General features: G+C 31.5%; 1 protein-coding gene across 1 annotated transcript; it reads right to left on the reverse strand.

The window, feature by feature from the left end:
• Positions 1–5,336: 5,336 nt before the first annotated feature.
• Positions 5,337–6,253, reverse strand: LOC128160513 (heavy metal-binding protein HIP-like). Its single transcript, XM_052823843.1, has 3 exons — positions 6,220–6,253; positions 5,905–6,041; positions 5,337–5,737 (listed from the first exon to the last, which is right to left on the reverse strand). Exons 1-3 carry the CDS (start codon positions 6,225–6,227, stop codon positions 5,337–5,339), a joined length of 546 nt encoding a protein of 181 aa, XP_052679803.1. The 5' UTR covers positions 6,228–6,253.
• Positions 6,254–17,833: the final 11,580 nt, after the last annotated feature.

Consider the following 17,833-nt stretch of genomic DNA (forward strand, 5'->3'; position numbering starts at 1 on the left):
CAACACTCATAAGCCTTCAAGTACAGCAACTCTCAATTTTACAAAAATATTGATAGTTATATTGAGATAAACAAAAAGACCATAGTGATATATCTTTTAAACGAAAATGTTAATGTTATTTGTATCTATAATATATACTGTTTGATCTATAATTATGTAATTCATATTAGGATCCGTAAAAATCTTATGTAAGTGATTTTAACGATGGAACCGAAATACTGTCTCCAAGATGTGGTACGATGTTTTTGTAAAAAAGAAATTAACATAATCCAAAAAAAAAAAACAACTAAAAAAACAAAAACAAAAACAAGCAACAACAAACAAACAAGAGGAAGTATGAACCAGAGAACTTAAGAATGTTAACGTTACAGAAAAAAATAAATAAACAAGAATATTTTATTTTTTTTAAAAGACAAAATAATATCGCAATTACATGTACATGCATTAACTTAAGATCAATTCTATGTAAGAATCAATGATTAATAAAAGGGTCTGGCCACGCATAGTCACCAATTTTCCTTATATTTTATACATGGACACACCTAGGTGTAAAACGCAAAAAAAAAAACCCAAAAGTTGGTTGCTGAGGGTAACCGTTGCCATGGTAATCGAGGCTGAAGATGGGAAAATAGCAAAACTTACCTACTTTGTAGCCAAATTAGAAGGTTTTGCCCACTTATGTAAAATATAAAAGACATAAAACAGCATTTGTCCTATTTTCAATTATTTAAATATATAAGAAAATTGATGGAGAAACCAATATTTTTAAAATGTTACCATGAAAACCGTAACACATTTTTGAAATCAGTTTTCCGCTGTTTTTTAATAAGCCCAAATGAGAAACTGTTAATTTTTTACATTCATATCATGTCCATGCAATATATATGTTATCATGAAAATTGACATCCGTTGGTATGGCAACAAGGCCGAAAATTAAGAAAAACTGAGAAATTGAAGATTATTTTGATAAGCTTTCATTCCTGATTTTAGAATTCATTTGCAATTGTTTTAGTTGGAACTTATAAAAATATATCTAAATTTTCATTATTCACCACAAAAACCTTTGTAATGCAACGGAGAAGTGTTGTTGCTATGGAAAATTAAGTTGCGTAAAAATCACACAAAAATTCTTACTTTTTGAAAAGTCAATAGCAACGGCAGTTATTTTTAGAAAATTTCATTTTTTTTTCAAGTGTCATTAAAGTTAAGGACATACATAATTTTTTCTCACCATTTGATTTTATATATTTATTCATTATAAGTAAATAATATCCATTTAAAGATGCCTAAAATTATTATAATTTTCCGCATTTTTTTAGCTTGTTACCATAGCAACGGTTCTCAATTTTCATATTTAAATTTTTAATTGCAAAATCATTATAGTGTTTACCAAAAAATCCAAGATTTGCACTTTTTATTCAAATTAGATGAGGAAACAATTTAAAATTTCTGTTTAGTAACCATGGAAACACTCTAAAAATATGCCTTTCTCCGTGAATTTTTTTCTTTCTTTTGAAAAATGACAACTATTTTTAATAATATATTCTACTCTGGAAACCCCAAGTTGTGCACATCACTCACAATATGTTCGTAAATAAGCATTAAAATGCGATTTTTACATCTTTACCCTCGGTTACCATGACAACGGGACCACATAACAACAAACAAATGGTGTTAGGCTTTCTTACTCACCAAAGTCTACCAAATTGTCAAGTGTGAAGAAAATCCGTGACTATACGTGGCCACCGAATTTTGATTCTTACATAGAATTGGTCTTTAAGGTAGTACAAAACAGTATCCGAAAAACAAGCACTTCGGAAATCCTAGCGCAAGTCAAACGTTTACGAGAAACAAATAAATGACGTACGTCACGTTCTATGTCTTTTTATGACGTCACGGCGTGCAAGAACTGTTTAAATAATACTTTATCATGAAGTTGGGGAGGGGGGTTTAAACTTCTTTTTAAAAATATCTAGTGGTGGAATTGTTTTGGTATTTACTTAATATTATTTACATATTCCAACAATTTATATGATAGTTTTTCGTGGAATTTGAATGATAGGAATTTAAATAAAAACGGTATTTAGTTTGGCGAATAGCTCAATAGTAGGGCCTTCTTGCATATACTTTAATTGGACTTATTTTATTGGTACAAAAATTTATCAAAGTCAATAATTATTATTGTTTTAACGTCTAACATGTCTTAATTTCTTTGTTAAAAATATTTTGACAATTTTTTTTTTTAAATCATGTATTCTGATGAGCCCACATTAGACCTTTTTAACAGGGTGTCCGAAGCCATAGTTAAGACCTAGATTACGAGAAAACTAATGGTGGAACTTTTTAAAAACTTTGTATATGTATACAGTTCAATATGATTAACATTTGGTGCAATTTTAAAAAAAATGAATTATGGGAAAAATTTACGCTATCTGTTTTGTACTACCTTAAAATATGCTTAGATGTACCTGTTTATTAAGAAATGAAGATAATAATTTTTCTATTGATCGACGTATCAAAGAAAAAATTGACCGGAAAACTTCATCAATGCGCGTAGCGCATTGATGAAAAAGTTTTGATGAAAAAGTTTTCCGGTCAATTTTTTCTTTGATACGTCGATCAATAGAAAAATTATTATCTTCATTTCTTATCATTTAATAAAACATTTTCAAATAAAAAAATGTGAAGTGTCATTGATCAGAAATGTAAATAATGTAAATGAAGCGGCGCGTATGAATACAAAACAACAACAGCAACAATATTCAAAATGGACTCGCCTTCAGCTGATGCAGAGCTATTGTGCTGAATTAATGGATTAAACACAAATAGTGAGTTAAAATCTGAACCGGCTGAATTGAGAACGAAAGGAAAATACATGCGATAGCTTGTGATATTATTCACTGTGCAGAAAAACTCGTAATAAAACTAGTTTTCATGTGAGATCGCTGGAATATGCAACTGGACATAACCATCCAAGGGAAGGCAATCGTGGACGAAAATAGCTGATATGTCGACAAAGAATAGTATGTATAAGCGACTTTTGTAAACGCTGTGGTAACTAGATAGCCAGTGATGTACTTAAATGTATATCTGCCGCTTGGAATGCGCCGAAGGAGTTGATGCATTACTGAGTACTCATAGCTTTTATTTACGACGCTTATTCTGATAACCGATCATCTACGTGTGTAAATTTAAAAATTATCGTTACCAAATTTGAACAGTAGTGTTACCGTGAAAGTTTATAGGCCTATATGTTCGTTATAATATTCCTGCAAAAAGGAACAGCCAGCCTTGCTGTAAATGTTGATTGATCTCAAGCAGACGAAATCGTGAGAAGACGCTTAATTTTCTATTTCGTGAATCAAACAATGTGTTTTATATATTTTTAAAGGTTAAACTTTCAAGTTTTTATATTCACAAGGTTGCATTTTGTTTGCTGACAATAAAACAGACGCAACTTTACATTTTGTTGACATTGTTTATCTTGGAAATTACCGTTCTATAAATAGTGTTAGATCAGAACAGTTGAGAAAAGTAGATCCGGCGAAAATTTTATTGATGCAGGTATCAAAGAAATTTTTCAACCAATCAGAAGCGCCGATATCTCATCAAACGAGTAAATATTAAATGATTAGCATGTCGTAATAACATTGCTACAGTCTACACACAGTGATATTTGTTTGCCTGTTTACAAAAATACATTGACTTATTATGATTGGTTAAACTTTGTTATGTATGTAGCATTAAATGGCAAGTGACGTCATTGCTGTCTACGTAGATGTCGTTGTTACCAGTTAACAAAACCAGCAATGCTTTGGTGTTAGTGTATAGAGGTCATTCTGGATATCAAATGCTGTACCAATACTAGTACTTACTAGTACATTTAAAACTGTTTCAGCTTTTCCCAAAACAAACCACAGATTGCACTGCACGTGCGCCTGTTTTATCAATGTTCAATAATGGTGATGTGTGGGTGCTCATTTTCTTTGTTTTTGTCATTCGTGATTACAATCAAGTAAAATAAATTCCATAACCAATGACTTGTTAGCTTATGATCCAGATATATCCGTCCTGCTGTGTGTATCCCGTAAATTCATGCTCACAATCGAAACGCAGAAAAAAAACCTGGCAATAATATTGATGTCATTTTATGACGTAATTAATGTTTACAGTTCAAAGTTATACGTGCATTGCATGATATCTTTGGTAAGATAATGTATATTTTTAAAAATGTACTATGCAACTAGTTGTATTGTCATACTTCTTTGGTTTTGTGATCATTACTGATATCTTATCAGCTATTGTTACATGTATAAATGAATTGATAATAGCTTAACACCGCTTGCAAATGGTCATATTCACATAGATCTTTCGATTTCGTTACATCCGATTGGACACCTGAAACTCGTGGCCGAGTGTAACATTCCTTTTGTAGACTTAAGATTTTCTGGTGTATTTCGTGTTTGCGGTGCATTTTCTGATAGTAATAATGCATTGATTTGTTCAATTAACGTTAGTAATTTTATGGCCTAAAATAATGCGTAATTTTTTTTTAATTTCATGGAGTATAGCATCAAATCAAGATGTAATTCAACTCAGGTGAGAGGTTTACAGCGAAATACTCTGTAATGTTAATATGTTTGATTATTATATAGAGATTGTACGGGTGGCAGCAATGAAAGAGAAATATGGCGGACAGTGCCTTTTACGTGTAGTGTTAAGCTTGAACATACCCGGATTTCATCCGATATTTCTGGATTTCATCCGATATTTCTTATTACTCGTTTTTGAACAAGATATATTAAGTGTGTGTGTGTATTACTACGCGTAGTTGCTGGTTCATGTGGACTTTTTGCTCATCATCTACTCTGATTGTTGGTAATATTTTTTCAACAAAGGTCTGGATTCCAATAGGTTGATGTTTCAGTCATGCTGATCATGAAGTTTCCTCTGTTGGCGATTTTGATATTCAGTAAAATAAACCTGTGTGGTTTAAATACCGATATTGCTTAGACCGAATCATCAGATTGGTATATGCGGGTTTTTGTTTACTTGATCTAAATTGGTGCTTACCTTTGACACTGAAACTCTTATTCAAATTGAAAAATATCCCACCAGTGTTTATGTTTAATACACCCGTGGTATAAAAGATCTAAAGACTTTGAATGGAATTTAATATTTTAATTTATTCAAAAAACCGATTAACCCTGAATATTTCGCCGAATATATGCTTATTCAAAGTTATACATATATATATATATATATATATATATATATATATATATATATATATATATATATATATATATATATATATATATATATATATATATGTGCTAGAGTTTTACTCCAGAGAAATTGCAATATTTTGCACCATAAACATACTGACCCAAGTTTCCATGGGTTCGTATCCACACTTTATCACCTTTCTTCATTTTGATGTTTGCATGGGAAGTAGACATTGAATATATATCGATACCCCTTCCATCATTATGATTATATGCCATTCTTTGACCATTATGCACAATTTCAGTTATGAAGTATTGTCCTCCTTTTGTTAATGTTGCCCAGGTAAATGAGAAAAATCCATCAGACGGCGCTGTAAATATTCCAGTGGTCCTATCGTAAGCTTTTCCCTCGTTTAACGAAACGTCGTCAAAAATAACTGTTTCCTCGTTTTTCATATTTGTCATAGTCTTGGTGAGTGAAGATTGGAAAACAACAGTTTCTGATTTAACTGTTAATATTAATAATAGGATAAAGTATTAAAAAACAATTTGACTTGGACTTGAGTAAAACGTGTTTTCATTTACTTTTAATTTAAGATTTCTTTCATTCCTTTCATTAGTTAAAATCTAACATGCAAATATCCCAAAATACATGTATATGAAATGTATTTCTCACCTTTGCAACCCAAATTTTCATAACCCAGTCCATTACATATTGCCTTGTAGTTGTTGTATCTAGTCACCACTTGTTGTGGTGTTTCATGAGCAGCGTCTGCCACAAGAAGAGGGAGGCTCACCAACAAAATGTGGACACTAAACATCAATGTTTACCAGTTAATTGCATTATTTTAGTAAACAAGAGACGGAGAGAGAAAAAAACAAAGAGAGAGAGAGAAACAGACATAGACAGGCAGAGATGGAAAGTCAGATATAGAAAGACAGAGAGAAAGAGACAAAGGTATTGTGAGAGAAAGAAAAAAAACCAACGTACCACAACATGTTTTATTTTTTCCAATACGCATTTGCATCGCGTGGCTTGAGAGAAGTTTTAGCATATTTATATAAACCTTAATCACAGTCAGAATATCGTATATCAACTTATATCACGCTATATAGTCATTTGCTTAGATTGCCTTATATTTAAGTGCGTTTGTAAAATTAAAAACGTTCCGATACCTATAGAATGTTTTCAAATCAGTTTTTTGTGTTTAAATTTGTTCATATCATAAATAATTCATATCTTTACAGAGGAAAAACAAAGACTAATGTTAATTTTACAAAAACTATGATATTATCAGAATCTTAATATTGCTGTTTTGAGCCTTAAAATATTCTCAGTAATTATCAGCAATTCTCAGTACCAACAGTAAATCTTAGTAAATATCAGTAATTATCAGAACTCGCAGCAAAAGCATCAGTAAATATCAGTAAAAACCAGAACCAACAGCAATTATTAGTAACAACAGTAAAATTATCAGTACATAACATCAATTCTCAGCAATAATAGTACAATATCAGTAAATATCAGAAATTATCAGCAAAAAATGGCACTTTCAGTACTTTTAAGAGCCAGTAGTGTTGGTATATCTAGCAAGAAAAAAAAATACTGAAAATATTATTATCATTTGAAATGATGTAATTTATTTTAGAAAAAAAAAAAGAATGCAAATGGTTTCAAGCCATTGACCCGTAGTACTGCTTTCAAGATTTGGCACAAAGTCTTTGTGAAAATCATTTCCCATATTGCACTGCGGCATTTGTCGCGTGCATTTCAGCAACGGCGAAGTACGATTAGGGAAGCAAAACGGAGATGAATCCACTCCAAAGATCACAAAGTGGTTCCATTTGAAAACGAGGATCCAATCCTTATTTTCCAAAATGTCCTGAACATTCTAGAAAACGAATAACTATGCAAACAGTATCAACATTTTATTTGTATGCAATGCTTTTCCAATTAACATCATGATCATGGTGTGGAAACATTCTTCAATGTTTTAAAAGCCAAAAAGAAGCATTAAAGAGAGATTTCAAGAAATCAAAAACTCTATTTATCCTTAATATCTTTAGGTTGCCTTTCACATCAAACTTCAAAGAACTGATCTTAATCAAAACTCCACAAAGTTGACATTAAATTTAAACAAAAAGAAAAAGTATGGTGTAGAGAGATACATAATATTACACGGATATGAAACAAGTTATAGAACTTGAAGATAACATCTGACGCAGGATAACTGAAATAACAAAATAAAGCGACGATTTAAAAAGAAATACTAGATTTGAAAGATGCTCGTCTTATCGCAAAGTAAAAATCTATAAATGCTGAGTAGAGAGTATATTCTTACCTAAAGTTGGTCCCAAAAAAATCAATAGCAATGACATTAACACTTGGTTTTCCGTCGGAATTATCTATCAAGAGAAAAAAAATAATTAATACCATAAATTATTCACGTAATGAGCCTGGCTCCCCCAAAATACAGTTCCTTGATGAGAAACGGCTGGTTTCAGGTGTTAGTACAGGTACCAAGTACGGGGACTTAAAATAAAATATTATGCAGTGTATCTTGTCAAGGTGATAAAAAAATCAGAGTTTTTGGTCTGAACAACATCTTAAGACTTTAAAATCTGCATTACGAACTTCATAATTACTTACCAAGTAACACAGCATGTCGCATGACAACAAAGTAACTAGAAGAGGTACATTGATTTAAATTGACATGTATAAAACCTTGAACCTAGATAAAATTAAAAACACACCCAGGAAAATATCAGACTGCAGCTATGAAAGCCAATAAACATTTGCAGGGCATCCCCTGGTTATCTTTTGGTAGTCTTTAATAGCAATGACTATAAAAATACAAAGTTTATTCGAAAGTCTGGTTCAACAGACAAACAAACCATTCAGTTTAATAACAAAGGGAAGCCAATGTATTCATACGGTTCTTATTATAGATACATCAAAGACAATAAGAACCTTTATATGTGTATGTCTGACGGTAGATCCCGTTCAGTTTAAAAGGCTCAGGAACTCCGATTAACTTGTACCGTCCACCAATTACTACACGGGAATAATTCAATTTCCAACGGAATCATTACAGACAGTCGGAACAGAATCGTCAAGGTAGAGTATATTTGCCACTGCATACACATCCTAGATCAAGATGGTCAATTCCTCCGTTACATTTACAATTGTCTTTAACACGTTCATTGGGGTTAATGTGAAGACACAAACGATAATATTTGGTTGCCGAGTACATCACAGAAAAGGTTAAGGAAATCCAATATTGCAATGTAAACGAACTGCATGTTAAAAATCCAGCGGGGCTCTGTTTCAATTTATTGACGTGTATATTGAATATGGTCCTATGCTGTAGATAATTTAGCCTTTTTTAAATACAATTATAAATTATTATTAACCCACTGTTTTTGTGAATAAAAGCAAACCATGGTTAAATGTTCTACTGGAAAATTAAATCTGAATATACGATTTGAACTTTCGAAACATGAATACTCATACATTTTAAACCATGCTCGAGGATCATGAAGCAAACTGAGACTTAAGTCCAAAATAGCAAACTGTGTTAATATTTAATGGCTCTTGGTTGAAATGGCTGAAACATAGATATGCAATATGAAGTGAAATAATTTATTGATACAAAATTGTCAATTACAAATTTCAATAGTCCAAGATGATGATCAATCATTTTATGATTGAGTGAGATTTTTGCTTAAGTCTGAAATTGTTTCGTGATCTTGAGGCCAGATATTTGCATTCCAATGCTAAAGAAATAGGATACTTATATTGATGTGTTGTTAATTGAATTAACAGACCAGTCTAAACGCTCATAACACGATAGCGCACGTTTAACAGTAAAGTTGTGTTGTTATAAAAAGTTTGTAGGTGTTTGCAAGACCAATTATTGCTTCAATAATTCGCTCTGATGCTATTCTACGGTCTTTAACAACATCTTGTGCCTCAAGTTGATTTTTCCCTTTAAACATTTTTGGGGTATTGACGAACGTTTCGTAAGGCAAGCAAATTATGATCCATAATATCCATGTCAGCCCTTATGCTGTCATGGTCTTGGAATATGTCTTTGTCTTTGTCAGATCTTTCAATTATTAGCTGCAGAGCCACAGTATGCATCCAAAACATACTTAGTCTAGTAACTAACTCCTCTTTGTGGTGTACAACCAACCATTACCCTGTGGGTTTTTTTGTAGCTAATAAAGTTGCACCCTGGGCATTGACATTCTGGGGCTTTTTAATGGGTATCTCTGTTGCATCAATAATTACCATGTTTTGTTAAAATTAGCGAACATGTATTTATCGAATCTTGATCTACAGGGCCAAATATCAAACTATGAAATAAAAGAACATGAAATTGTTCCATGAAACAATAATATTTCATACAGTACTTTTACTACTTAACTTAAAACATGTAAATAAGTTCAATGTCATTTTTCCTTGCTTCAATTTTATCATAACTAAAAAGAATTGATCTTGAGAAGAAAGCAAGATATATAAGATGAAAAGTTCAAACAATGTGCTGTAGGACCAAAACTTTGAGGACAAAATCATGACATGGTCATAATGTTCAAACTCTGTGTAATATCTCCCCATTATAGAATTGTTTTTTAATTGTTCAATGAACATCTCCTGGAGTTGTCAAAATCACACTGTACTGAATTGTCACACTGCTCATTTTTATCCATCTCATCACTTTCTCAATCAACACTGACTTCCTCTTTCTCTGACTCCACAACCACTTCATTTAGCACACAGTCGCCATCATCACCACACTAAACAGTTTCAATACAGTCACTGTCACTCTTTAATGTTTCATTGTATCTTTCTCTGCGCTACGCTTGCATGCAAAGAGAAAAACCGATGGAATAACGTCAGGTTTAGTATCAGAGTCTTTCTTTCCCCACATTAAAAACATACCATTTAATATACTTTCGTTTTTTATTTCATTACATCAAAAAAGAAACGGTTTGATTTGGTTGATCATGATATCAAAACTTAAACTTAACAATTATTGTTGCATATGGCTACAAGTTGCTGATACATTTTTTATAAAGCACAGGCTAAAGCTATTGCTTGATTGGGAACTTTCCAATACTTTCTGTTTGGACTGTTGGAAACCTTTATTCACATTCAACAGAACCCTCTATACTGCATTTACCAATTACGTAAAGAACGATAGTATACAGTTGTTGACTGAAGTCGAGGGCAACAGTTGATCAGTCGGGCCGGCTCGCAATCTGTTGCCGAAGCCGTGGGCAACAGTTTGCGAGCCGGTCCGACAGATCAACTGTTGCCCGAGACACGGTCAAAAATTGTTTTGTTTGACCCCTTTTAATCAATAACACGTTTTCGCGGAATGTGACGTCACCGGTCAACAGTCTTTCTTAACAGTCGGTTTTAACAGTTCCAATCTAACAGTTCCAGTCTAAGAATCAAAATGCTGGACGTTTTTCGTATAGAGTTATATAGAAACTGTTTTACATGGGTATAACAATGTACAGTTGTTGACTGGGGTCGAGGGCAACAGTTGATCTGTCGGACCGGCTCGTAAACCCAAGGCCGAACGACGGTTACAATGCTCGACTGTTTTTCAACACATAATACATATTTCTTTTTCGATATCGTCAACATTGCAATGTATACAATATTGATACTATATCGATTTTACATTGTCAACATTGCCGATATTTCTTTGCAGTTAACATCGTCGACATTGTCGACATCGCAACGTCGACAACGTTGAACCGGTATCGAATTTACATCGTTAACATTGCCGATATTTCTTTGCCGTTTACATCGTCGACATTGTTGACATCGCAACGTTGACGATGTTGAACCGATATCGAGTTTACATCGTCAACATTGCCGATATTTCTTTGCTGTTAACATCGTCGACATTGCCGACATCGCAATGTGGACGATGTTGAACCAATATCGATTTTCCATTATCTACATTGCCAGTAGAAATATACAATGTAAGACGTATAGAATATCACCATGTTTGTCATCATTGGATATTGACAACTGCCCTGCATTCTCATGCTCAGTGCAATTCAATGTCCTCTGGTCAACGATACTAACAATCTTCATTTGTTGAGCACTGTAAAGATAGTATATGCCATGGCTACTCGCGAGTTCACTGCTTGCGAGAAAACCTATCCTAAACATTTGTATGGTCAATCCATTGGTTTCAAAGTTTTATTTCTAAAGTTTATTTAACTTTTGTCTATGTGGTTTTGAAGTTACCATGTTTAAGACACAAAATTACTGATCAAATCAAGCAAGAAAATTTCAATAAAATGTATAATACCATGCAAAGTTTAATTAGAAAACGCAATGCAATACTACATGTCTCTTTCTTAAAAAACAAGACAAATTTGATTTTATTCAACATAATAACAGAAGAGATCATTTGAAATCGATTCATAATAAATAACCAATATGTGGTGTTGACCAATTTTTATGTAAATTCACATTAAATATTTTTCAAAACTTTACATCAAATGTTTAACATGACGTTTATCTAAGTTAGCGTGATGTTGTCATTTTCTGACGACTGAGAACAACAGATAGATTGTTGTTTTTTATTACCTAGCCTAACCTATTAAATCTTTTGTATACTTAATATATATTCTATGAATTTTAAAGATTGAATTGATAAAGTGTTTTGAAGAGAAGAAAATATGCCTTTTTCCATGAAACTCAATCAATGCAAAAACTATTAATACAAAACTATTGAAAAAAAAAGTTTGTCATTGACCTGCATAATAAGCTATTTTTTAAGAATTGTATCATATTTTGTGAAGTTTTATATAATATATACAAATTTAAAGTTTTAATTGAAGAGCTACAGATCAAGGTATATCGACAATCATTTAGTGTCGAAATATGCATGACCTTTTATGTCATGTTATTGAGTTTTTATCACCTGATAATTTGATATTCGAATTAATATCATTCAAGTTTTTTAATAGATATTTTGAAGTTACTATTTATTAGATGTACTTTAAATAATGCATGATTTTGCTATGACGGCGTGTATTCAAAAATGATTTTGTCTGGGCTATCTTAAGACACCACATACATTCATGTATGTTTACGCACTTGAATTGTAAATGTGGGTTTTACAACAATTTGAAAACGTCATAATGATCCACATTTCAACGGTAACATTTCAACATTCTTCATCAGATTATTTTCAGGTATCGGTACAATTTACTTACCATAAAAGATACAGTTACTCTACTTGAGAACAAACAATAAATATCATCTGATCAAATGTTAGACATTGGAGGTGTAGAAATATTTCCTTTTTTAGTTCTTATTGAACAAAGTTCTCTCTAAAGCGGATTTTTTCAAAGTCTTGCATTACTTATTTCTCGTTGCTCAAGGACAAAAGCTGTCCCATATGATACAACATGTGTTAACTGTTGATTTTTTTGCACTTGAAATCTCTCAACAGATTGTTAATATGGATTGTACCTGTAAATGTGAATTTAAGCCTTATTTCGACGTTTAAATACAGTATGTATCATCGGGATACATGTAGAAGGGTATATATATATATAGCGTCAATGGGTAAACGTACACGTACAAACAGAAAACAAAATGATAGAAAGACGTACTGCGTGAAGCAAGTAATATTCTTTATAGACTTACGTACGGTTTTTAAGTATTGAATTCATAAACACTCCTTAGAAGGTACATGTACTATACAGCTACTTTCAATAACTATCATAACATCGTTTTCAAAACATAAAGATGTTTTTTCAACCTTGACTATAATTCATAACAGTAAATTATTCACAGCTTTATCAGTTTGATATCGGATTTATTTGTAATGGTCGACTATCTATTTACATGAAAGGTGATAATGTAGGATGGTAAACTATATGATTACTTTTTAGCAACAATTAAATTCGGGTCTTATTGATTTTAAGTACATTCTCAATATTTTAAATTTTGCCAATGAAAAGTGTTCGTGTTAAGTTTGATTTAGAAGCGAAACGAACCAAATAATAACACTTATCTTCAGAGCATTATCTTCTTTTTAGGATATGACTCTATCAGTCCCTCTCAGAATGTTTGAATTATCTCTAAAACCATTTCATGTATAAAGATTTTGGACATATGGTTTTCAGTTCAGTCATAAACAATAATCAAGTGATAACGAAATAAGAAAATGAAAGTGAAAGTACACTTCTTAGAAGGTGTACGTGTTCATAATATACACATTTTACTTTGCTTTCTGTCACAATTTTAGGTACTATTTTTCTTTAAAAAGTGTACTTTTTAATAGTAATACCATTTAATTTTATTGCAACAAATAAAACAAATCAACGCTCCATAAATCTAATAGTTTAAAAGATTAGAATTTATACAAACTAATCTATATTTGCAAATTCTTTATCAAAACACCGCGATTGACAACCAAAAGTTTAAGTTATGCATATATATAGATCCAAACTACACCTTCAATGGAGTGCATTGTATCTTGTCATTAAAGCATCCGGATGCGGCCACAATTACCTGGTCACGGTGGTGATGTTTAATGGTGTCGTGGAAATCTCTATAGAACGGTATGCTCCTCCCGTTCAGGGCCCTATCTCTACGTACATGCACAGTGACCATCATACAATGTGCGAATTACTGTCTATATAAAATTCAGAGATGTAGAATTAAAGGTAGCCTATGTCAAATTCGAGAGAGAACCCTTCTGTTGTATAAATCATAGTCTGGGTGATATGTTACACAGATGTGTTAACGAATGAATGACAAAGGCATGTCAAATTCTGCGACCCTTCACCGATTGAACATCTGACAGGTACTACACGCACTTCATTTTACTTTAAAATAAATTAACATTACATATCCGAAATTTTTATTGCAAGATATTTCCCCAAACTTTTTGAAGCTATTTGTAATTTTCGAATTAATATATATTTAAAAACTCATACAATCGTGTGTCTAAACAGACATTCATTTTAATTCTTTATTTATTTATTTTTGTGAAAGAAGATTCGAAAATGAACAAGAAACATAAAATTGTAAAAAAAAAAAAAAAAAAAACACCTGTTTTTAATGCACATTTGCTAGGCTTTATGAATGTTACATGCATCCTCATGATCGAGTATGTGTTACCATCAAAACACGGTGCTGGTAGTTTTGTTACCCATAAAATGTGGATGGAACATGATTAGATGTCTTGATTTGAAGAGAAAAAATGACAATAACAAACCGTCAACCATCTCAAAAATCAATATAACGAAATACAAATTCAAAGCAGAGCAAACGGGCCTCCAAAAATATAAAGGTAGGATAACCCTCCGTGTGCTCTTTGTCTTAATCGGGAAAAAAAACCGGAATAGACAAATAAGTGATTAATTATGGTCTAATTATAACAATTAGTATGAAAAACGTCAGTCAGCCTGCGACCCAGTGGAAGATTGTATTCGCTGACAAGGCCGTTATATCGACCATAGTACTTACGAAAAGATGATTTCAAACAAGACTGTTGATAGTCCTTGTTGATATCAACTTGTTTGTCAGTTTTATTTTAGAGCTTAAGATGTAATAGATAGATAAATTCGAGTAATAATTCTTAACAGTGGAGACTTTGATCATTTTGGTCTAATACTTAATTCTTGGTGCTGCAACTACATGCCCAGTACTTAGATGAAGGGGAAAATTATTTACGTAAATGCAAGTATAATTCTTGACTCATATATAGAGTATATTATGTCATCGCAAATAAACAGTATTTCATTATATGGTGAAACTCGTGGATGCGTCAGTTTTCATTTCAGTAAAATAAAATTCTTCTAAATTTGTTTTCATCAAAATTTCAATTTGTTTAGAATGGCTTTCCACATATGCCACAAAAATTGAGCCAAAATGAATTCTAATTCCACCGTTTTTTTTTTTTCATAGAAAAAATGCTCTAAAAGTTTGCAAAAAATCATCTATGCATATTTTTATATAACAAATATTTTTATGATAATAATTAGGATATATTTACAAAGATTAAATTCATGAAGTTATATATACTGCATTCTTCATAATATGCACTTCTCTTTAAAAATAAATCTCAACCTCCTATATTGTAATATTTACGAAGTCCCAGTTACTATCTAACACCGCAATATATACCATATGGATCTATGGAAAGTTTTGCATCGTTGATAATCTCTCTTAAAATATCTTTAACTTACTCCTAATATTACAGTATGGTTTTGATCTTTTATTTAAATTCTGTATTCAACTTCTTGGTTATGTGACTTTAGGTCATCAAAATGTTCATATTAATTCAATTTTGTAAGCAGAACAAATAGCAAGGTAATTTAAAATACTTCAAACGCAATGAACAATAAACTTATCATTTAGAAAAAGAAAAGTTCTCAATATTAATCTACGAACATTGAGGCCTACCTTCGAGACTAAAACCACTGGTTTTAATTTTAAAAAATCACGCTACTTTTTGCGAGTAATAATTATTTTGAAGTTAAAAGTTTGTTTCTGACAGAAAAGATCAAAAATGATTTTAAAGCTGTAAAAAGGTTACAAATATTTTGTGATAATTAAAAGAAAATACGAATGGTATGATTAAACATTTTATTTAAGATTTTTTGTGATCGACGGTATCAATTTACGAATCTAGAGCTTTGTACCAGAGAAATTGCCCCAATTTCAACCATAAGCATACTGCCCCAGTCTGCCGTGGGTTCTTATCAACACTTTATCACCACTCTTTATCTTTATTTGAAAATGTGAAGATGACTTAGGATATCAATCGCGACCTCTTCCATCGTTATAATCATATGAAATTAGGTGACCGTTCTTTACTATTTCAGTGATGAATAATTTGCCTCCTTTTGATAATGTCAATGTAAATGAATAGAGTCCATCAGACTGTGTTGTGAATATTCCAGAGGTTTTGTTGTAAGCATTCCCTTCGTTTAACGTAATTTTATCCTAGACCACCGTCTATTGAGTATTCAAATTTTCCAAAAACTTGTTGAGTGATAATTTAAAACAACGATGTCTGTGTTAATTGTAAACATTGTAAATATGATGATCAGATGATACAAATTATTAGCAATGCTTTAAAAGAAATTGATATTATATGGAACTGATGAAATAATGATTGTATTGTCTAGATTTAATTCAATTATTTGAAATATGAAATCAAAATATTTGAAACCTAGCAATCAAATTAAAAAAAAATTCAAAATGTATTCCAAACCTTTACAACCCGACTTTTTATAATCAAGCCCAACACATATCGCCTCGTAATTGTTATATCTAGTCACCACTTGTTTGCAAGTCTCGTGGGCAGTTCCTGCCACAAGAAGAGGGATGCTCACCATGAAAATTTGGACACTGCGAATAATGCATATGTATATTGCATTATTTTGAAAACAGAGAGAGAGAGAGAGAGAGAGAGAGAGAGAAGAAAAAACAAAGAAACAGGGGAACAAACATACCTTATCATTGTTTAGTTTTGTCAATCAGCAATTCCATTGTGTGCTTAAGAGAAGAATGAATGTATTTATATAAGCTCAAATCACGTTCGTTCAAAATATTGTATTTTAACCTAATCACGCTATACAATCATTTCCTTAGATTGCCTTACATGCCCATGCATTTTAAGAATTAAAAAAAATTGACCTCTTTATAAATTGTTTCTCATTAATTTGATTTTTTGGGGTTTTTTGTACACAAACTCTGACAATTATGTATTCCTTAATGGAAACTTTATACTTGTTGCATTGTTCAACTCTATTGACCGCATGCCCGTAGTATATCACTGATGCCTGCATTGGTTTCTTTTGGAATGGAAGGTGTTAACTGATTAACCATTTGAGTAATCACACAGGTTAGCTAATAAATGATAATAATAATAATCATCATATTATATTGTAATTATAATTTATAATAACTTACTGTCTTTTGTACGGATAAAATGTTATATATGCTTCGAATTTCAGTTTAAATTATAAATCAAGTGAAACTAAAGTTACATTGTGAATTAGTGATTATTGCATTATTCAAACGATAATCAAGTACTTAAGACATTTATTGTAAAAAGGCTTCATTTTTTAAAATCATTAACATTATATAAACCTTGTTTTCTGAAAATGTGTGTATGTACTATACGTTTTATAACATAATTATCATTTTACACCACGTATTTTTTTTATCCAAAGTATGTGCAATTACTTTTAATCTGATAATTAGATATTTTCACAACTTGTTATTTTTTCGTAACCACCAATGATTGGTTTTTTTGGGGGAAAATCAGTTTCAGTGATAGAAAGCCTCGTATATAGAAGTATAGAAATGTATACAATTTGATGTACCATAACCCACTGATCAATTCTAACAATATATATACGGAAACAAAATCAAACCCAGCAGTGTGGATTTTAAAGCAATGTTTGAATACACTGAAACATTTAAAAATGATATCATGGCGGTATACATGTAATAACAACGCATGTTTTCGTAATAACTAGTATACAGATAATAAGAAATGAGTTTTAATTGTTAAAAAATCACACGTCTTGGTTTCAAATGA

This window comes from Crassostrea angulata, chromosome 8 (assembly GCF_025612915.1).
Source record: "Crassostrea angulata isolate pt1a10 chromosome 8, ASM2561291v2, whole genome shotgun sequence".
Taxonomy (NCBI): domain Eukaryota; kingdom Metazoa; phylum Mollusca; class Bivalvia; order Ostreida; family Ostreidae; genus Magallana; species Magallana angulata.